Source organism: Podospora pseudoanserina, chromosome 3 (assembly GCF_035222485.1).
Source record: "Podospora pseudoanserina strain CBS 124.78 chromosome 3, whole genome shotgun sequence".
NCBI classification, from domain to species: Eukaryota; Fungi; Ascomycota; class Sordariomycetes; order Sordariales; family Podosporaceae; genus Podospora; species Podospora pseudoanserina.
The window spans coordinates 3,147,806-3,166,832 of NC_085922.1; the positions used below are offsets into that span (position 1 = coordinate 3,147,806).

At 53.7% G+C, this 19,027-nt stretch overlaps 10 protein-coding genes across 10 annotated transcripts; 5 read left to right on the plus strand and 5 right to left on the minus strand.

Moving 5' to 3' along the window:
• Window positions 1-246: 246 nt before the first annotated feature.
• Window positions 247-1,402, plus strand: QC764_309010 (uncharacterized protein; the record flags this gene model as incomplete). Its single annotated transcript, XM_062946012.1, has 3 exons — window positions 247-500; window positions 625-805; window positions 876-1,402. 3 exons carry the CDS (start codon window positions 247-249, stop codon window positions 1,098-1,100), a joined length of 660 nt encoding a protein of 219 aa, XP_062802059.1. The 3' UTR covers window positions 1,101-1,402.
• QC764_309020 (uncharacterized protein) lies at window positions 1,106-2,179 on the minus strand. The gene is made up of 3 exons (XM_062946013.1): window positions 2,000-2,179; window positions 1,377-1,747; window positions 1,106-1,303 (listed from the first exon to the last, which is right to left on the minus strand). Exons 1-3 carry the CDS (start codon window positions 2,070-2,072, stop codon window positions 1,157-1,159), a joined length of 591 nt encoding a protein of 196 aa, XP_062802060.1. The 5' UTR covers window positions 2,073-2,179; the 3' UTR covers window positions 1,106-1,156.
• Window positions 2,180-2,527: 348 nt separating this feature from the next.
• QC764_309030 (uncharacterized protein) lies at window positions 2,528-3,676 on the plus strand (the record flags this gene model as incomplete). Its single annotated transcript, XM_062946014.1, has 1 exon — window positions 2,528-3,676. The coding sequence occupies one exon, from the start codon at window positions 2,528-2,530 to the stop codon at window positions 3,674-3,676; it is 1,149 nt and encodes a 382-aa protein (XP_062802061.1).
• Window positions 3,677-3,742: 66 nt separating this feature from the next.
• COA1 (cytochrome oxidase assembly protein 1) lies at window positions 3,743-4,654 on the minus strand. The gene is made up of 2 exons (XM_062946015.1): window positions 4,338-4,654; window positions 3,743-4,278 (listed from the first exon to the last, which is right to left on the minus strand). The coding sequence occupies exons 1-2, from the start codon at window positions 4,507-4,509 to the stop codon at window positions 3,800-3,802; spliced, it is 651 nt and encodes a 216-aa protein (XP_062802062.1). The 5' UTR covers window positions 4,510-4,654; the 3' UTR covers window positions 3,743-3,799.
• Window positions 4,655-5,555: 901 nt separating this feature from the next.
• QC764_309050 (uncharacterized protein) lies at window positions 5,556-6,695 on the plus strand (the record flags this gene model as incomplete). The annotated part of the gene is made up of 2 exons (XM_062946016.1): window positions 5,556-6,140; window positions 6,198-6,695. The coding sequence occupies 2 exons, from the start codon at window positions 5,556-5,558 to the stop codon at window positions 6,693-6,695; spliced, it is 1,083 nt and encodes a 360-aa protein (XP_062802063.1).
• Window positions 6,696-7,018: 323 nt separating this feature from the next.
• QC764_309060 (uncharacterized protein) lies at window positions 7,019-7,883 on the plus strand. The gene is made up of 2 exons (XM_062946017.1): window positions 7,019-7,278; window positions 7,336-7,883. The coding sequence occupies exons 1-2, from the start codon at window positions 7,137-7,139 to the stop codon at window positions 7,839-7,841; spliced, it is 648 nt and encodes a 215-aa protein (XP_062802064.1). The 5' UTR covers window positions 7,019-7,136; the 3' UTR covers window positions 7,842-7,883.
• A 60-nt stretch (window positions 7,884-7,943) lies between these two features.
• On the minus strand, window positions 7,944-12,075 carry rfc1 (DNA replication factor C complex subunit Rfc1). Its single transcript, XM_062946018.1, has 5 exons — window positions 11,541-12,075; window positions 11,437-11,485; window positions 11,346-11,387; window positions 8,635-11,289; window positions 7,944-8,558 (listed from the first exon to the last, which is right to left on the minus strand). Exons 1-5 carry the CDS (start codon window positions 11,641-11,643, stop codon window positions 8,186-8,188), a joined length of 3,222 nt encoding a protein of 1,073 aa, XP_062802065.1. The 5' UTR covers window positions 11,644-12,075; the 3' UTR covers window positions 7,944-8,185.
• On the plus strand, window positions 11,964-13,289 carry mrpl16 (39S ribosomal protein L16, mitochondrial). The gene is made up of 2 exons (XM_062946019.1): window positions 11,964-12,509; window positions 12,812-13,289. The coding sequence occupies exons 1-2, from the start codon at window positions 12,288-12,290 to the stop codon at window positions 13,127-13,129; spliced, it is 540 nt and encodes a 179-aa protein (XP_062802066.1). The 5' UTR covers window positions 11,964-12,287; the 3' UTR covers window positions 13,130-13,289.
• Window positions 13,290-13,633: 344 nt separating this feature from the next.
• On the minus strand, window positions 13,634-14,865 carry rpl15 (60S ribosomal protein L15). Its single transcript, XM_062946020.1, has 3 exons — window positions 14,587-14,865; window positions 14,286-14,442; window positions 13,634-14,214 (listed from the first exon to the last, which is right to left on the minus strand). The coding sequence occupies exons 1-3, from the start codon at window positions 14,671-14,673 to the stop codon at window positions 13,847-13,849; spliced, it is 612 nt and encodes a 203-aa protein (XP_062802067.1). The 5' UTR covers window positions 14,674-14,865; the 3' UTR covers window positions 13,634-13,846.
• A 1,017-nt stretch (window positions 14,866-15,882) lies between these two features.
• QC764_309100 (uncharacterized protein) lies at window positions 15,883-18,723 on the minus strand (the record flags this gene model as incomplete). Its single annotated transcript, XM_062946021.1, has 3 exons — window positions 15,883-16,569; window positions 16,627-17,306; window positions 17,361-18,723. 3 exons carry the CDS (start codon window positions 18,721-18,723, stop codon window positions 15,883-15,885), a joined length of 2,730 nt encoding a protein of 909 aa, XP_062802068.1.
• Between the last annotated feature and the right edge of the window lie 304 nt (window positions 18,724-19,027).

The following is a 19,027-nucleotide window of genomic DNA, read 5'->3' on the forward strand; positions in this document are numbered from 1 at the left end:
CTGCTTGTAAACTGTGCAAGTGTGTGCGTGGCAACTGCTTTATCCCGAAACCTGACCCCGCAATTATTAGCAACGTGAGCCACTCACTCACTCACACACCCGCTTTCGACGGTTCTTACACCTTCCATGTCAACAACATTGACTTGATTACAACCTCAACCACACCAACATCTATCTCACTTTTACTTTTTCCCCTTTTTATTTTATTTCATCACGGGTGACAAGAAGGAAAGGAGGGAAGGAAAAATGTCCCACCACTGCCACGACGAACACCACGACCACTCTCATGGCGGGGAGGGAGAACATGACCACAGCGACGACATCACGCCCGCGCTGCAGTTTTCGCTGTACCAGCACATTGACTTTGACGGGGTGGCGACGCTGAATGAGGCTACTTACGGGTCAGGGAAGGAGGTATTGAAGAAGACGTGGGCGGAGAGGTTGAGGGTTGAGCCTGAGGTTGAGAGCGATGGGGATGAGCAGTTGTTGGTGAATGTGCCGTACGTATTCCTACTGTTTTTTTTTTTTTTTTTTTTTTTTTTTTGTTTTTCCTTCTCCTGTTTGGGTATAAGAAAGAAGTGAAAACTGTAGGGCTTTGGAAGTTGGCTGATTTTGGGAGGGAAGATTTACCGGACAGGTCAAGCTGCATAGTATCTTGTTGAGGACATCAGACAGTGATTCTGCGCCAAAGACGATGAAAGTTATCATCAACAGGGATGATGTCGATTTCGATGTTGCTGAGAGCGCAACCGCGACGCAGGAGTTTGAGTTAGCCCGGACGGGGGAGGTGCAGGAAGTTGCGGTGGTGAGGTCCCCCTTCACTTCATACAAAATAAAATGCTGAGAGACTGAAAAAATAAATTTTTAAAAAAAAGAGAAGAGCCCGCTTCAACGCCGTCCGCCGCCTGTCTCTCTTCTTCCCCGACAACTTTGGCGACGGGGACGAGGACGTCACGAGGATATCGTACATTGGTTTCAAGGGGGAGTGGATGCAGCTGGGACGAGCACCGGCAAACATCCTGTACGAGGCGGCGGCGAACCCGAGTGATCACAAGGTTAAGGGGGTGGGGGTTAACCAGATGGGAAGTGACATTCAGTAGTAAGAGTCAATTCATGAATAAGATGGGGGGTTGATTTGTAAGAGACAAAAAAAACACTACATGAAATCATCCTCCCAATCTGACCCCCTGTCCTGGTTGCTGGACTGGGCCAGGTTCTCCTCGGTGAAGATGTCGTCGTAGGCGTGGTCCTTTTGGTATTTCTTCTCCTGGCGCTCTTTGGCGATGCGGGCTTCTTCTTTTTTCTGTTTTTATTTTTTTCCACACACACGTCAATTAACCAAGTTAAAAGAGATAGAAACGGGAGGGATGACTAACCCTCGCCAGAAAAGCACTATGATCCCTCTTCCTCAGCTCTTTGAGTCTATCCTCCTTCTCCTGCCTCAAGTCAGGGTGCTTCTCCACCTTGGTCTTGTTGAGCCTGTTCACGATGGGGTTCTCCCTTTGGGGGATCAGGATCCGCTTGACTTTCTTCTGGTCCTTGAACGAGACCTGGCCGACGGCCATGGAGCCGTCCTTTTTCAGGTTGGACCAGGGGGTGTAGATGATGGTGATGTTGTCCTTTTTGTTGCCCTCGATCGAGTTGGCCTTTGTCAGCTGGCCGAGGTCGGTGAGGAGGGGGTCGGGGATGGCGTCCCAGGTTTGGCCTTCGGGGAGGCGGAGGTAGATGTGGGCTGAGGAGAGCTTGTCTACGTGGAACTGCCTCGAGCGTTAGCGAGGGGGTAGGCATGAGTGACCAAGGGGTGTGGAACGTACCCTGAAGAAGAGAAAAGTATGAGGGTGAGTTCTGTAGGTAGGTAGACGAGGTCTTGGCTGGGACCGGGAACGGTAGGCGAGGCAGGCTTACCAGACATCTTCCTCCCAGCCGTGCTTGATCAGCTCTTCGTCTGTGAGATGTTAGTTTCCGTTCTTCGAACATGGACTTGAACTAACACACTCACTTTCAAACTTGTCCTTGCCGACATAAATGTACGCCGGCGGGTCAACCACGGTCGAGGTGAAATAGTAGACCATTTTGACTCGATTTGCAGAGGATGACCTAAAGAGTGTATGATATACCTGCGGCTGTAAGATCTCTGCTCGCCCTGCTGCTCAGCGTTACTCCAAAGAGAAGTGAAGAGGGAGCTCCAGAACCTCTGCAACCCAAAACCAATCAATGAATGAGAGGACCAAGTGCAGGCAGGCCACTTCAGCCTTGAAAGGGTTAGGGTTAAGGCTTATCATGCCCAATCCCCGGTAGGGGCAGATCGGTTTATCGGAGCCCGAATCCCAGTCCAGTTCGAGCTTCCCAAATTTCTCTGCTGCCGCCGCGGCCGATCGACCTTGAACCCGCGACACCTCGCCGTCGTCGCCGCCTTTTTTTCTCACCAGGGGTTCGACGCCATAACCCCAATGCCATAATACGACGACAAGCACACCGAGAGAACCAATTGACCAACCCCTCGAGGGTGCATCGCACAGCAACAAAAATGGCCCCCCGACTGGCGCCAGCAGGCGCAGGACTCACCCTCCGACTACCCCTCCGAACAACCTCCCCGGCCTCCCTCCTCCGAACAACGCAATTCCACACTTCCACCCCCCAATCCGTAAAACTCGGCTGGTCCACCCTCCCCCCCCGCGCCAAACCAACCCGCTTCAACCAAGTCACCTCGGGCCTCCCCGCCCCCACCGCCGGCCCGGCCGCCGCCCTCAAGCGAAAAGCCCAGTCCACGCCTGTCCGCGCCGGCGTGCTGGCCATCAAGAAGGGCATGACCGCCTTCATGGGCCTGACCGGCACACGCATCCCCTGCACCGTCCTCCAGCTCGACCGCGTCCAGACCGTCCTCAACAAAACAAGAAAAGACCACGGGTACTGGGCCGTGCAAGTCGGTTTCGGGGAACGTGACCCGAAAAACGTTGGCGCGCCGATGCTGGGGTACTACGAAGCAAAGGGCATCGCGCCCAAGGAACAACTCGCGGAATTCAAGGTCAGGGATGAGAAGGGGTTGCTGCCGGTCGGTGTGCAGCTCATGCCGGACTGGTTCTACATCGGGCAGAGGGTTGACGTGAGGAGTAACTCCCGGGGTATGGGTTTTGCGGGTGGCATGAAGAGGCATGGGTTTTCGGGGCAGGAGGCGTCGCATGGTAATTCGAAGAACCATCGGACTATTGGTTCTGCTGGTCCTTCGCAGGGTAGCGGCAGCAGAGTGCTGCCGGGCAAGAAGATGCCCGGACGGATGGGGAACCAGAGGGTTACGGTGCAGAACCTGCCGATCCTCCTGATTGATAACGATCTTGGGATCGTGGTTGTCAAGGGAGCTGTGGCGGGGCCGAAGGGGTGCGTGGTCAAGATTCAGGATGCGTGCAAGAAGCCGCCGCCGCCGGAGGAGCACATTGAGAAGACGATGAGGGCTTTGAAGGAGAGGTTTCCCAACGCGGAGGAGCATTTGCAGCAGGCGAGGGAGAGGCATCTCGAGCTGAAGAGGGCCAGACGGGAAAAGAGGATAGAGGAGATTTTGGCTGGGGGGTGGGAGCCGACGAGGGAGCAGGCCGAGATGATGGAGCGGGCGGCTGCTGAGGATGGGCATGAGAGTTTGGGTGGGGAGCAGCAGCAGCAGCAGCAGCGGGCTACGTTGTAAAGGGGGGCGAAAGAGAGGCCTTTGGTGTTTTTGTTTGATTATTTTTGAAATGTATGATATTTACACTAAATGTACAAGTACTGGGATGCGTGAGAGTGTGCCTCTTTCACTGATGTCATCTGACTACTTCCTGAACCCCCTCTTGGCAGCAAAGCTATCACCCTCATCATCATCCAGATCAATCCCCAGCTGATCAGCCCCCGTCATGACCTTGAAGGGATCCTCGGCTCCGTCCAGCAGGTCAATCTTCTTTCCCCCATCCATCTCCAAGCTCCACTCTGTCGTCTCAAACACGCCCCTTGGCGACGGCCTGAACGAGGCAAACCGCATGACGCCCTCCCCCTTTGTGCCCTTCACCCTGAACGTAATATCGATCCTGCCCTGGACCTGGTTGAGAGTGCCCGAGATCCAGGGGATCTGCTGCGCAAAGTAGATGTTGTCGCCGAGGTGCTCGCGGCCGACGTCCGAGGTGCGGAGGGCGTAGAGGGTGGCGCCGACGACGGGGGAGGAAAACTTTTGGTAGTTGAAGATGGCGACCGAGGCGACGCCCACGCAGAGGGCGAAGAGGGGGAGGGTTTTCATCCATCTGGAGGAGGGGAGGGCTGAATTCACACGTTAGACTTGGAAAGAGGGAAGTGGGAATGCTATGGGGGTTACACACGGGGAAGCTCTCTGTCTGCTCTGCGCTCCATGAGGGGGCCGTCGCCTCGTTTGGGGGCTGGTATTAAGGTTCGTTTTTGTATTTGCTGCCTGAGGGGTTGTGTCCGCTGTGATATTTGGGAGGGTATCCGCCTGAAGAGGGCCGCCCTTTGTGTTAACCTTGACAGCAGCATGTTGGGAGTCGTTGTGGTTTTGCGACTGGGGTATCCGTAGAGGTTCGTTGATTCTAGCTCAAGCAAGCAAGACAGCCCACTTTGGAGAGCTCGTTCGAGGGCTTGGCGTGAAGCTTGGTAGTCATGGATTGATGCATCTTATTGGGTTATGCGAGAAAGGATATGGGGTGCATAATCGCTTTAACCGAGAGTTTCTTTCAACTACATTCACACTTCATACTTCATTTCATGGCTGAATAGCCTCGGATGGGTTTCCTTTGTTTGAAGACCCCGCAGATTTGATCAGCCACCATGGTGGGACACTTTACCGTGTCGAGGGAACCCTCCGACCGGCAAGTTAAAAAAAAAACATCCGAGAAATAGTAACGTTGGAATGCCATGGCAGCGGCACAGCGAGCGTTGTTGGGACGAAAACGAGAATTACAGTTGGAGCCGGTGATGTATGTTGTGAAACAGAGTAGGTATGGGCTAAGTCTTCGGACTGGAATCGGCTTAGAAGGATGACTTGTCAACAAGGATGGAACGGTTTTCTTAGTAGATCTCACAAATCTACTCATCACGGGCTGTGGAAATGCCTACCATGAGAGACCAATGAAGAAGCATATTCGTTCATCTACCATCACATCCCCGTCGTCTCGCTTGTCCGCCACACGGACAAAAACTCGGTATATACGTCATCCAGGATTTCTCACTGAATCCTTCATCCCAGCTCGCACGACTACCCTCTTACACAAAAGCCCAAGCAGTTATCCAGGACAAGTCCCGCAGTACGAACCACCGAAACAGTAGATAGACTTGGTCCAGTCCACCACCGCCCGGACTAACACAGACAAAAACAATACAACCACTCACACTCTATTGTTTGTTTTCTCTCCATCTCCCAGCCAGCAAAACCCGTCTAGACCCAAGCTACCTGCCTCGCTGTGCGTTTCACTCATATACCCACCCACTTCTCACCCTCCCCAATTCCCTCCACGCATCCTCTCTGTCAACTACCGCCCGTTATTTTCAGCCCCCGGGAAGCATACCACCCCCAATTCTTCAACATGGTAGCCACCACCGCTGGCGGCTGGCTCCCCCCCCGCCTCCCAACCCCCTTTGTCTACCCATCCTCATCAGTAGGGACCTCAACCTCGTCGAGCGGTCGCGGCGGTGTCTACACCGAACTCAACAGAAGCCATTCCTCTCCCTCTCCCCACCCATCAACCCCCACGCCTGAACCTGACAACAACTCGAGGGGGTTTCTACTACCGGAATCAGAACCAAGGATACCACCCCGAAAACCGATAATCATGAACGGCAGAGAAAAAGACCGGCATCGCAACTTCCCGCCTGCGGCGCCGAAATCGTGGATAAAGTACATTATCTTGGTCACGGTACTGCTAGCAATGGACGGGATCATCTCCCTTGCGCTCGTCTCATCAACCGTGTCTTTTCTCCATAACTACGGAAAGGGACCCTTCGAGATAGGCTACCCGTTGGGTGTGTCTGGCTTCCTGCTCTCGGGACACCCGGCCGGGTTGGTGACGAACCATGGGCATGCTGTCAATGCGGCGGGTGGGACGGCGGTGGTGGTAGTTGGGGGAGGGGGGGTGTTGGGCTTGTGGGGGTTGTGGAGGTTTCATTCGCGGGTGGGTTTATCTCTTTTATCATCACAGAAACAAGAAGGAGATGCTGACAAAAAATAGAGAAGAAAAGACTATGCAAACTACACTCGTTCCCCACTGCCCAAGGTTTTTCAGGCCTGGGCTGTTGTTGTGGTCTTGTCGTTTTTGCTTTCGCTTGGGGCGTTGGCGTACACTTTTGTCGAGACGAGGCGGACGAGCGGGCAGAGTATTGATCCGAATGTGGCCGAGGAGTACCAGTTTCCGCGGTTGTATCCTGATGATAGGTGGACGCCCGAGACTTGGTTTGAGGCTGTGATTGCGTTGCCGATGGAGAATTCGAGGGATGAGGAGGTGATTAGGGAGAAGCTGAGGTTGATGAGGGGGTGGAAATGGAATACTATTCCCATGTTTCTGCTTGGGTTGACATTGGTAGGGTTGGTGGTGAGGGAAGTGGTGGTGTTTGGGGGGTGGGTGTCTAAGGGGAGGAGGGTGAGGGATGAGAAGAGACAGGAGGAGTTGGGGATGGCAGGGCTGAATGGGATGAGTGGATATAGGGGAGTTGGGGATGGGCCGTTATGAGGCTCGGTACAAATAGTGGTTGATTCTTGTCTGGAATGCTCTTGTCTTTTCTGGTCGTTGAATTGCACCTTTGATCAGTCTGTTGCGTCTAGTTCTGCTTGGGCTTGACATTGTGATGAAATAACACTTTTAATTCTGTGATAATTCGACATATTCATGCACTGATCAACTTGTGGTGTCGTAAGTGCCAGATCAGAGCTGAGGATGTAGGTATGCAAATACCGAATCCTATGCCGTCTACCGGCATTTCACCTCTTATATGCCTCTATCCATCATAACTACGGGGCCGCCAAGACCAAACGGTTGCGCAGCTGTCAACGGCAGCCACGGAAGCTTCACAGCAACTGTCATTTCACGAAGCCTTCTTCTCACCGAATCCCCAGTTTCACTCTCAACACTTCTCAACCACACACAGAAAGAATCCTCCAACCAACAAAAGAAATGCCACGAAGAACCCCCACCCCCAACCTCACCGCGCTAACCTCAAAGCTCGAATCAGCCTCAACCCGCCTCCGCAAAACCTTCAAATACACCGATGACAACAGCACCGACGATGACATCCCAGAAGTGATGGACGAGCAAGGTATTCCCCTTCCCCTTCCTTCTCCCCCACTTTATCCATTCACTAACCTCTCCCCAGAACAAGAAACCCTCATCACAACCCTCACCACCCGCAATGCCCACTCCAACACTCTCACCCTCCGCCTCCTCCTCACCCTCCCCGTCCTCTCTTCCCTCCCCTACCTCCTTTTATTCCCCACATCTCCCCCCATCTTCCCCCTTCTAGCCCTCTCCTCCCTATCATCAACCCTCTACCTGCTGTACACCCTCCCCGTCACCTCGACAGGCTTCAACGCCCTCGACAAACCACCCCTCAGCATCCAAGGGAAGATAATCCAACCGCCAGTTGCCAAGTCCCCGTTGGAAGAGTACCTCCCCTGGTTGAACTTGTTGCTAGTGACAGTACTAGCATTAATGGGCTTAGTGCAAGAGAAAACAGGAAAAGGTGGGGGGCCTCACCCGGTATTGCTAGGCGTGCTACCGGGCGTGGTGTACGGCGTTTGTGTTGCAACAAAAAAGACGATGGCGGGGGTGGATGTGGAAAAGGAGTTGGGCCGGTTGAGGTATGGGTATAAGGGTGCTTGAATTTTACACATTCATACATTACATACGTCTAGAAAATTATCAAAAATATATCTCACACACTCGCACACTCACACACTCACACACTCACACACACAAATCTTTGACAAACTGAAATATTGGTAAACCAGAAAGGCGAAAGGATAGTGAGAAATTCAAAAGTGTATGACAATGGCCAAAGCTGAGGTATCTATATGCCATGTTCCTCCAAATCCCATACCATGGCAAAGATATACACCTAAAAATACGCCAGATAACACCACCACGACGGCCTGTCGTTTCTGCACTGTACCAACCCCCCAAAACATAACCCTGTCAACCGCCCAAAAACTACTCTTATCTCACGATCAAGCCTTCTTAGGCCGTCCCCCAGGCTTCGCAGCCGGCTTAGCCTTGACCCTGACCGGCACATCCTCCTCCTCAGCCTCATCATCATCCATCACCACTGCCGCTGCCGCCTTCTTCTTCGCCGCCGCCGTCTTCTTCGGCGCAGCAGCCTTCTTCGGAGCAGCCTTCTTCTTGGACGCCTTGACATACTTGTCCTTGCTCAAGTCCAACTCCTCCTCTTCATCATCCACCGGCTCCGCAATAGCCGCCTCATCATCATCCTCCTCCTCAATCGCCTCCTCCAAGTCAGGCACGTCACGGCTCATCTTCTTGGCTTGAGCAGGGAGGTTGGTCGCCCGCATAAAGGGGACAGGGTGGGAGGCTTGGTTGTATCTATCATTTTACGTTAGTATTTTGATACGAAAAAAAAAAGGGGAGGGGGGGGGGGTGTGGAGAAAGAGAAACATACATCCTCGTAAACGCCGACTTTGTCTGCGTGTCGATATTCACCTTCTCCTCGTCCTGCTCACCCACTCCCAGCTCCTTGATAAAGTCAAAGTCTTCCCTCGTCAAGTAGTAGCTATCCATCAGCTCAATCACATCCTCCACCGCCTCCTTGCCTTCCAGCTCCAGCTTCTTCACGAGCTGGCGCCACAGCACAGGCAAGTACTGCTGGCGAATCTCATTATGATCGCCAGAAGACTTGAGACGCATGTGGGAGTGAATCTCACGGACGTAGCGGGACAGCTTGCCGTACTTGCTGTTGTTGCCCAGCCAAGAGGTAAACGTGGGCTGAGCGCCGAACTGGCCGGCAATGTAGGAGGCCGGCTTGACGGTGCTAAAGACGGCATGAGTAGGCATCAGAGACCAGTGCTGCTGGGGACCGTGGATCATCCGGTCAACCAGATCGCCATCGCTGATGCTCTCAGCCGCCATGTCGACCAGCTCAAGATGCTTCAGGTTCTGCTCCTTTGGATGCATGCCCACGCCCCCTATAACATTGGGCTTGGCGCGCAGGTAGTTCTCCTGCACCATCAGGTAGCTGAACTCGTGGTCGTTGAAGTACAGTTCAATCTTGTCGTTCAAGGTCGCCTTGCTGGCAGAGCTAAACATGCCACCGCCAATAATCTTTTGGCAAATGTCCCATGGCTTCAAGATGACGTGCTTCTCCCAGGCCTTGGCCATCGCCTTGGTCTGATCAAAGTCCATCGTGGTCTGGTCAAGTTTCGCCGTGGCCAGCATGTTGATGATCTGCCGGATGTCCTTCCCGCTGCCCTCAATCAAGGCGTTGACGACCGGAAGAGGCATCTTCAGACCTTCTCTGTGGCAGATGGTCATGACACGAGAGCGAATCTGATCAACAGTCGGACGTTGGAACTTGATGTCGAAAGCAACGTGATCAAACGGCTTCATCTTTGGCAGACGGCGGTCGTTGCAAATGAGGATCATGGGCACCTCAGTCTTCTTGCAGAGTTTGGCCAGCGCACCAACACCGCCACGATCACCAGCAGACATACCATCCACCTCGTCCATGATCAGAACGATCTTCTTCTTGGCCGCATCCGCAGTTTTGCCATCGCCAGCAAAGTAGCCCAACAACGAGGTGTTGTTGACAACCTCCATGACCCCGTTCTCAACAAGCTTTTTGCTGCGGCTGTCGGAAGCATTGCTCTCAATGACATCGTACCCCTCCAGCTTGGCGGCGAGGTGGGCCGAAGTAGTCTTGCCAATACCTGGCGGGCCAGAGATGATGACTGCTCGGTAACCACCCATGCCATCAGCACCCCTCTTTTGAAAGTCGTACTTTTTGTGCTTGGGCCAATTCTTAAGCCAACCCTGGATCCTCTCTACGTTTGCCTTGTTGCCGCAAATCTGGTTGAGGGCAGTAGGAGCGTACTTTGATGTCCAGAGTTGGGTAAGGGGTACCGTTGGCTGGGGAGTTGGAGCTGCGGTTCCACGGGCGGCAGCAGCAGCCTTGGCAGCCCTCGTCGCCTCGGCTCGCTTGATCTTTTCTTCCTCCTCCATGCGAGCAGCTTCCTCTCTGGCTTTCTGCTCCTCCTGCTCGCGCTTCTTTCTGGCGGCCTCAGACCCCTTGCCACCACCGCCACCAGCAGGCATAGTCTTAATGAGATAGAACAGGCCTTCCTCGTCAATAGTCTTGATGTTGTGCTCCTTGATCTTCCTGAGCTTGCTGGGGCCGGCGTCGTCACCGAGGACGACAAAGTCCGTCTTGCTGCTTGGGGCGCCGGTGACCTTGCCGCCATATCGTTTGACCAGGGCTTGACCATCTTCACGGGATATTGTCTTGAGCAGCCCAGTGAAGACAAATGTCTTGCCGACAAGGCAGTCCTCCTCTCCTTCGGGAATGTCAACAGTACCAGCCAACGGAGCCGGACCAGCATTGCCACCACCGCCCTTGTTCTTGAAATCAAACTTCCAATTCGGGTCCTTCGGGGGAGCATCAGGTGCCTGAATCGTCGGAATATTGGCAAGAATGTCCTTGACATCATCCGGCTCAGCATCAGCGTCCTTCTTGGCTTTCGTGGCGCGAGGTTTCGCAGGTGCAGCCTTCTTGGGAGCGGGCTTCTTTTTGACCACCTCCTCCTCTGACTCCTCGCTGTCGGTGACTGGTGACTTTCGCTTCTTGCTCGCGGCAGAGGCAGCTGGTTTCTTGGCGACTGGTTTCTTTGGCGCAGGTTCGAAATCGTCCTCCTCAGACTCATCCTTGACCTTCTTCACAGAACGGGAAGCAATCCGTTTGGGCTTGGGTTGTGGCTCCTCCTCGCTTTCCTCCTCTTCGTAGTCATCCTTCTTTCTCTTGTTACCTCTGACGTCAGCGGCAAAGATGTCGTCTCCCGCGTCCTCGTCCTCGTCGTCAACAAATGCGTCGTCATCGTGGATGGTGTGCTTCTTGTAGGTGGTTACCGGCTTCTTCGTCTTTGGCTCAGGGGCAGGCTTGGCGGCCGGTTTGGATCGTGGGCTGGAGCGCACAGGGAGCTCGGGCGTGGGTTTGGCGGCAGCCTTCTTTGGCGTGCTCGACGTGGTAGTGGCAGCTGGTTTAGCCTTGGTGGAAGCAAAGTACTGTGATGTCGAGATTTCGGTGCCCTTGGCTTCGATCGGCGCCCTGCGAAGCGTAAGTCACAAACCGTCCAAGTATCACGATACTACAACCAAACATACGCTGCCTTTTTCCTCGGTGTGCTTCTGGTACTCCTCTTCACCCTGTCGAAATGTCAGCTATGTCTCACGAAGAATTATCGAGGCAACCTACTCTACCACCTCCTCATCCTCATCACTGTCCTCGACGACCTTTCTCGCTTCTGGAGCAGTGTCAGCAACCCATTACTACCCTTCCGAACCCAAAGGTAAACCCACTCCCGCGCCCCTTTTTCTCCTCCTCCTTCTTCTTGGGCGCAGGCTTCGATGGCGCCGCCGCCGCACCGCCCTTTGGTGTAAAAAACGATCGAATATCAGGCATGGTGGTTGTGGTCGTTCTGCCCTCAGGAAAGCCTTCCAATTGAAAATCGAGCGAAAAAGAGAACACCTTTGCCTTTAAAAAATGCAACAATTTAAACCCGTTTGAATCGTCCCTACCGTTGTCAAAAAGGGGGGGTCTAATGGTAGGCACCCGTCGAAGCCTAGAAAGAAACTCGATATCGGCAAGTGAAAGGGAAACGCGCTCGGAAAGTGGTGACGCGAGTCCTACCTACGAGCTCTCTCCTCTTGGCGCGACGACCCACACAGACCACTTTAAACTTTATGCCCCACTTTCAACCACCTTTCATAGCCCAAGCTCCAACCCCGGACTTTTTGCCTGCCGAAGTTATCCCGATCTGGAGCCAGCAGCTTTTTGGAATTGGCGCGCAACACCACCACCACCATATCTGGTGATAGAGAGGAGCTCTTTGATAACCCCCGCCGTTCCAGCACCCCAGCAGCCAACCGCAAAAATGCCACCACGACCCTCCCCCTCTCCTCCCTCCTCAGCGCCCTCACCTCCCTCCGCCTCACCACCCCCCGCCCATCCCCCTCCACCATGCCACCACCACCATCCGCACCTTCACCACCACCCCAACACTCCAAGGCTCCTGGCTAGAACCAAACCTCCTCCGCAAAAACAAAATGATGAAAGGCCGTCCCCGGGTCCCAACCGGCGGCTCAACCAAAGGAACGACCGTCGTCTGGGGCGACTACGGGCTCAGGATGTGCGACCACGGGAGACGCATCAGCGCCAAGCACTTCAAGATGGCCGAGGACACCATCAAGGCACGGCTCAGGGGGCAAAAGTACAGGTTGTACAAACGAAAGTGCTGCAATGTGGGGGTGTTTATTAGTGGGAATGAGGTTAGTTCACCGCACCCTTTGTTTGAGTTGTGGTGGGGGATGGGGGATGGTGTGGAAGGGGAGGGGAGGAGGGGAGGAGGGGAGGTGGTATAGGGGGGATCCGGGGGTTTTCCATGTCAAATGGAGTCGATACCCAAAAAAACGGTATCAAAAAAGGCAGAGATCTGGGGTCATGAGGAGGAAGGGTTCACACCAAAAAGCGCTGCACCTAATGCGACGGGGTTGATATCATGGGATCAGCATCCAGAACAACCACCAGAAAGCACCGCTCAACAAGAACCATGCTAACACCCCCCAAATAGATGCGCATGGGCAAAGGAAAAGGCTCCTTCGACCACTGGGCCGCCCGCGTGGCCGCCAACCAGGTCATCTTCGAGATCCGCGGCGTCCTCCACGAGCAGGTCATCCGAGACGCCTTCAGGCTGGCAGGCAACAAGCTGCCCGGCCAGTACGAAATCATCACCAAGAACGACCCCCCCGTAGTCGGCATCACCAAGCTCGAAAACGGTCTCACCCTCGAAGACCTCAAGAGGCCGAGGAAGAAGCTTCCTGCCCCTGTTGTCGAAGAGACATCCACATCTGCCACAGAGGCGAGCTCGAGTGCTCCTCCTCCTTCATAGTTTTACAAAAGGGGGGAGAACGGACAGGAAAAGGGAATAATGAACCAAGTGTATAAAAATGTTTTATTAGAAGGGATATCAAAAAAAACTGTACAATCAATCTGGACACTGAGAGAAAAAAAATCTCGGTGAGTGAAACAGGGAGACATTAAAAGGCTGATCCTGGGAGCTTGGAACCTGTGATATCAAAGTGGCATCATGTCACATGTGCATAGGGGGCAATGTTTCGATATAAAGTTGGGAGATATGGGGTTGACACTTCCGAGGCACTTAACTGCCAGCTACACTTCGAGGAACGGGCAAACAAAAGCATAGTCTACAGTAGCAAGTTACGGAGCGGTCTGATATGCCCTTCCAAAAAAGCCAAAGTCACATCACCTGGCAAGACGGCACAAGGATAAGAGGCAATCAATCCCAAACTCCAAGGGTATTCACAATGCATTCATAAAACAACGCCTGATGGACAGACAAAATTATCATCGAGTGTAGCCTTCACGGCACACTGGTCCATTCCTTTTTCTCTCTCTGCTCAGCTAAGACCAGATTCTCCATAGCATAGCTCCCGAGTTCCTCAAACGAGTACCAGACCTCGCCCAGTCAACGATGCCAAAAAGCACGTCTGAGATGCCACGAAACAGGAGAACCAGAGCCGAACCAGCCCCATCATCGTCTCCTCTGCCATCATTGAAAATGACACGGTCAGCGACGACCGCGCATTTACCTGTAGCGCCAGAGGGAGAGGGTGTTGTGGCGCTTCCAGGTCTTTCTGCGGCCAGCCTTGGTCTTGTTGTAGCGGTGGCCCTTGTTGAGACCGCGGGACTTCTTGCCGGTGGCGGTGAGGCCGCGGGACTCGCGGTGCTTGTGCACGGGGTTGACGATCCAGTTGATGCGGGGATCGCGGCGGATGGCCTTGTGCTGGGGGTCGACGAGGATGACCTCGAAGTACTTATAGGTGGAGTCCTGGTTGATCCAGTAGGAGTTGAGGACGCGGAGGTTGGCGCAACGGCGGCCGACACGCTCCTCAGCGGTGGCCTTGAGGGAGCGCTGGTACTTGAGCTGGTTCACACCCTGGTTGGTGGGCTTGCCTGTGAAGTGAAGGGTTGGTCAGCTCCTGTTCCTCTTTATAAAAAAACAAAAAAAACGGACAAAAACATACCATAAGTAGCACCCTTGGGGACGGGCTTCTTGCGACCACCACGGCGGACACGCACGCGGTAGATGACATAGCCCTGCTTGGCCTTGTAGCCGAGGCGGCGGGCCTTGTCGGGGCGGCTGGGGCGGGAAGCACGGTGGATGACGTTCAACTGGCGGAGCTATATTGATGCACTCTCAGCAAATGTTCAACGAGTGTATAGCAAGGGCGGTGGTCAATCGCAACAGAGGTTTCCCGAAAAAAAAATCCCCCATTGCGATGCCAACCGTCCACATGTTCTCTCGGATATCGGATATTAACTGACCTCCCAGCAGCGAACCCGGAGAAGGAAGCGAACGACATCGCTCTGCTTCTTCTTGGAGAGCTCTTCGAGGTACTTGAGGGCGCCCATTTTGCCTGTGCAGAGTCTCGCCGGTCAGCGTTTTGTTGCCAGAATGAAAAATGAGGCAATTGAAATGTTCCTGAGCAGAGAGCTGCAAGAAATTGTCGTCGTCTCAGTGGCGGGAGGAGGGAGGGGGGCAGCACTCACCGGATTCCTGTGGTTAGTACGGAAGGGAGTTCGTGATCGGGAGTCGAAGGTTGCCAAAAAATCGAGAATTTTGCAATTGTGAGGGAAACCCGCAAGCCCTAACAGTGGGCAGGGCGCTAGACCAATCCTGGAATCGTGCGTGTGGTCCAAGCTCCACCTGCCCCACCTCCCAATTTCACGTCTTGGCATGCTGGAGACCCACCGTTCTTAAACTTGAGATTGATAGCTCGAGGCTCTGGACTTGGGGCAGCTCTTCAGACTGCACGGCAATTGGCATTCCTGTTTTGAAAACGAAAACAAATCAGATTCATTTTCGTCAAACTTCACATTCAAGCATCACACACCAACTCTCATCAAAATCAGCACAGTCTCAATTAAAAGCCGCCAACTACCTGAAAAGACTAGGCCCCAGGAGCCAACTAAAAGAAGTGAATCCGCAACGAAAGCAAAAAAGAAAAAAGAAAGAAAAAAAACAAGAAAAAACAGAAAAAGGGAAAATCGCAAATCTTTGTTGTAATGCCCATATCAGTTGATCCATCCCTAAACCAAGTTCGAAAAAGTTCCCGTTTTGTAGTATCAGATTACATAATGCTCCCCCGTTGAAGCTCCCCCGTTGAAGCTCCCCTTTCTGTCTGTCTATGGCAAAGTCTTCTGTTCGTCAAATGGAGAAAGCGACGGCTCGACGTCTGAGCAAAGAGAAAAATAAGAAAAAATAACTGAAAAGGGGTTTTTTTTTTTATAAAAAAAAAAAAAAAAAAAAAGAATGTAAGTGACTTTCTCTGGCCAAAAGGTTTCAAGAAAATTAGATCTCAAAGAAGAGAAAATAAAAACAGGCCAAGCCAGTTGTTTGGCAATACGGAACATGTCCTGACCAAAACCAACCGCCCGCCAACGCCCCTAAAAAAGCAAGTGGTCGCCCTCGGGCAAACCATGATGTAATGTTGACATGTCCCATAAGCCTCGTGCCTCGTGATGAAAAGGATCGACCGTCCCAGAAATCTCTTCATGCCCTAGTCTTTCTTTTCTGTATCTCGGTTCCAAATGAGCGAAGTCTCGTCGTCTTAGGTCATCTTAACGCGCTGGGAAATCGAAACGCAGCGCAAGTAAATACAAGTACAAAGGCGTAGCTGTTGTAAAGCACAAACGTCGAAACCGTCCTAGCGAGAGTTGAGAGAGAGTCCCTGGAAAGAGCCAACCCAATCTGCCTGGGGTCCCAGAGCCGGCACTGCTTGATCCTGGGCTCCTGGTGTGGTGGATTGGGGTGGTGGAAATCGTCCGCGACCGGCAAAGTCGCCTCCTTGAGGAAAAGCGTTCGCATAGGCATCCACACCCTGAACCAAGCCGGGCGCGTACGGCATGGCTCCAGCACGAGCAGCCGGGTTCGCAAAGGCGGAATAGGGGTTGTATGGAAAGTTTGTTGCGGGGTAGTTCTGGTTGGGAGCCACTGCACGTTCGGCGAACGGCATGGTAAATGCCGGGCGTACAGCTCGATCGGCTTGACCGGGCGCCGAGAAGGCGTTCTGGCCTTCTTGTTGGTTGTCCTGACGTCTTCCTGCAGTCGCCAGGCCCCGGTTCACGACCGCTCCAGGACCAATACCGCTCGGAGCCGGAAGACCAAGGGACGGGCTCGCGAAAGATGCCGGATTGATGGCCGACATCCAGATGCGAGTTTTGTAGATTTTGAAAAGGTCTGTGACGAGAGAGTTGAAGTTGATGTATGAGTCGGCAAAGTAGTAGAATGTGAGCTTCTTCCAGTCCCTGTCCAGCTGTTAGTCACAAGTTATGCCTCACTTCAAAGTAGGTAGAGACTTGCACTTGAAACTCTGCATCCAGAATCTCCATGTTAAGGCCGTGCTCTTTTACTTTCTGCTGGCAAACACGCTTGGCCTTGGCCTCCTGTCCCTCCTTCTCACGCAGTCCCTGAATCTCATAGGGTTGCGCGAGCCGCCTGATAAGCTTTGGTTTCAACTCACCCGAGTTAGGCTCCTGCATATGATTCTGGCTCGGGGGGCCCATGCCGCCCACAGCGCTGCCCTGGAGGCCGTTGGAAGCGGCCATGAGACCAGCACCAGCCCCGTCCTGTGAGGTGGCGTTTTGTGAGTACATCATGAGCCATCGGTATTGCTCCTCAGCATAATGCTCCTTGTATTCCTTGGCCGTCTGCCAGTCTACATTGTCTTTGGCGACGGTGCCCAGATCCGTACCACGATCAGCCTCGACAATTACCAGGTCACCAGGCTTGACGCTGAGACCGGTGCCTTCCTGAATGTAGAAAACATCGGCTCTGGAGCACTTGAACAGGACGATGTAGAGTGACTGGGTATGCCGGGGTTGTGTCACGCCGTACATGCCCCGATGCGGTGAGATGGGCCTGTTGGCGTACGCACCAGGCATTCCGCCGTACGGAGATGCATACTGGTTGTGATACGGTCCCGTCTGTCCGAGACCTTGCTGTGCAGGACTTGCGGCGTTTCCAGACAAGAAGTAAGATGGGACTGTTGAGCACGTCAGCAAGCCGAATCTGATATGAGACCAACGAAATGCCTTACCTTGATTGCCAGTATTGAAGTTGGCATTGTCATTATACGCAGACGGAAACTCTTGCGAATGAGAAAGGTCCTGAGATGCCTGCTCAAGCGCCGCTTCACTGATCGAGCTGATGGAAGCCTGACGGGTCGGCACATCGGCAAAAGAGTGACGTCTGCTTTGAGGAGGTTCTCCCAGACCGCCGAACCCAAGTGAGCTCTGCCAGATGCCCTTCTTGACATTCTCCAGCTTCCTGTTTTCAATCAGGTAGGGAGTCCGAAGAGTCCCCGGTCCGTACTCGCTCATCCGTCGTGCAAGGCTCCTTCTGGCTGCCATCTCAGAGCCATCATTAGCTTCATCGTGCTCATCAATGGCGTAGTCGGATTCCTCTGGAACCGGCTCCTGTGTAAAGTAGCCATTGCCCAACCCCCAGGATGAGGTAGAGGCCCTAGGTCTCAGCCGTGCTTGGTTCTGGAATTGCTGCTGTTGCCGCAGCATTATGTTCTCCCGGGTGAGCATTTCGATCGTCTTGGCCTGCTCCTGATGCTGGCTTCCCTGCAGGGAACCGGTACTGTCGTCATCATCATCCTCGTTCACCTTTCCGAGCGACGAATCGTTTGCCATCTCGCTCAACATGCTAGGCCGAGAAGGACGGTGCTGAAGGCCAGAATGGCCCATCGGCCGGACTCGAGAACCAATAGTGGAAGGAACACCGGCGGTCATGGCCGATTCAGAAGGCTCAAGCTGGCCTACGGAATACGACTGGGATCGGTACGTCTTCGGGGTAGGGTGCAGAGGAATCGGGAACGGGAGCTGAGAGTTGGGTGTCTCTCGAGGGCCGGGCGAGGTTTGTGTGAAATCATTGCCAAAGAAGGAGCTTGCTGTACCTCCGGGGGGCGCTGCTGAAGTCGGAGAGGGAAGCACCTCAGTCAAGCGCGAAGGAGGTTCCTTTCGATCGGTATTCCAGATACCAGTGTTTCCCCAAGTAAACGTGCCACTCCCCGAATGGTTTCTCCCAAGCACTCCGGCAGAGGCTCCCCAGACAGAAGCACCTGGGTCAGCGGCAGGTGTGCTCGGGTGAGAGGTTGTCGGAGACATTGAGCTACTGGCAAAAGACTCTTTTCTCTGGCGCAACGGTTGCTGCTGCGTAGTATCGTTCAACCAAGAAGCTCGACGCATCGGTTTCGGGGGTTGAACAGTGGGCGGGATGTTGTCCTGGCGGAAGGCCTCGGGCTCATCATCAGAGCTGGCGAGAGCCTCGGAGTCGGGCGTCGACCTCCGACCCAGTTTATCAAGCAGTATCGCCTGGCTGCTGGGGGCAACGCCTGAGAAGGGCCCCTGGCCCTGCTTGGGCGGAGGGCCCGTCTTTCCTCCACCGGAGCTCATAATGTCGTCGGTTGGAATTTCAAGTCAATTGAGAATGGGCCGGTCGAGCTGAGCCAACTATTCACCTGACTATGGCTAGCAAGGTGGATGATGGCAAATGATGATCGAGTTGCCCGCTGCACTAGCCGGATGACGTTAAACAAGTGGCGACTAGTGATGAAAACTCAAAAAACCTCAGATCTCTAAGACCTTTATCGGATATCTCTAGGGCGCGTGAAGGAAATCAGCTGTAGGCCTAGTCAGCACAAGACCGGAGAGTGGAGTTTGGGCGATGATTGTCATCGACTGTGTGCCTGTTTATTTG

What these genes read in the sequence shown, in the direction of transcription:
- QC764_309020 (XM_062946013.1), bottom strand. Translation starts at nt 2,072, where the DNA reads ATGGTCTACTATTTCACCTCGACCGTGGTTGACCCGCCGGCGTACATT. An exon ending in CGGCAAGGACAAGTTTGAAA is followed by an intron (nt 1,748 to 1,999) that starts GTGAGTGTGTTA and finishes AGTTCCACGTAG; the next exon opens with ACAAGCTCTCCTCAGCCCAC. An exon ending in ATAGTGCTTTTCTGGCGAGG is followed by an intron (nt 1,304 to 1,376) that starts GTTAGTCATCCC and finishes AAATAAAAACAG; the next exon opens with AAAAAAGAAGAAGCCCGCAT.
- COA1 (XM_062946015.1), bottom strand. Translation starts at nt 4,509, where the DNA reads ATGCTGCTGTCAAGGTTAACACAAAGGGCGGCCCTCTTCAGGCGGATA. An exon ending in AGCAGACAGAGAGCTTCCCC is followed by an intron (nt 4,279 to 4,337) that starts GTGTGTAACCCC and finishes GTGTGAATTCAG; the next exon opens with CCCTCCCCTCCTCCAGATGG.
- QC764_309060 (XM_062946017.1), top strand. Translation starts at nt 7,137, where the DNA reads ATGCCACGAAGAACCCCCACCCCCAACCTCACCGCGCTAACCTCAAAG. An exon ending in AGAAGTGATGGACGAGCAAG is followed by an intron (nt 7,279 to 7,335) that starts GTATTCCCCTTC and finishes ACCTCTCCCCAG; the next exon opens with AACAAGAAACCCTCATCACA.
- rfc1 (XM_062946018.1), bottom strand. Translation starts at nt 11,643, where the DNA reads ATGCCTGATATTCGATCGTTTTTTACACCAAAGGGCGGTGCGGCGGCG. An exon ending in GAGGATGAGGAGGTGGTAGA is followed by an intron (nt 11,388 to 11,436) that starts GTAGGTTGCCTC and finishes ACATTTCGACAG; the next exon opens with GGTGAAGAGGAGTACCAGAA. An exon ending in AAGTCGGCGTTTACGAGGAT is followed by an intron (nt 8,559 to 8,634) that starts GTATGTTTCTCT and finishes GTAAAATGATAG; the next exon opens with ATACAACCAAGCCTCCCACC.
- mrpl16 (XM_062946019.1), top strand. Translation starts at nt 12,288, where the DNA reads ATGATGAAAGGCCGTCCCCGGGTCCCAACCGGCGGCTCAACCAAAGGA. An exon ending in TGTTTATTAGTGGGAATGAG is followed by an intron (nt 12,510 to 12,811) that starts GTTAGTTCACCG and finishes CCCCCCAAATAG; the next exon opens with ATGCGCATGGGCAAAGGAAA.
- rpl15 (XM_062946020.1), bottom strand. Translation starts at nt 14,673, where the DNA reads ATGGGCGCCCTCAAGTACCTCGAAGAGCTCTCCAAGAAGAAGCAGAGC. An exon ending in TCCGGGTTCGCTGCTGGGAG is followed by an intron (nt 14,443 to 14,586) that starts GTCAGTTAATAT and finishes GCATCAATATAG; the next exon opens with CTCCGCCAGTTGAACGTCAT. An exon ending in CCCCAAGGGTGCTACTTATG is followed by an intron (nt 14,215 to 14,285) that starts GTATGTTTTTGT and finishes TTCACTTCACAG; the next exon opens with GCAAGCCCACCAACCAGGGT.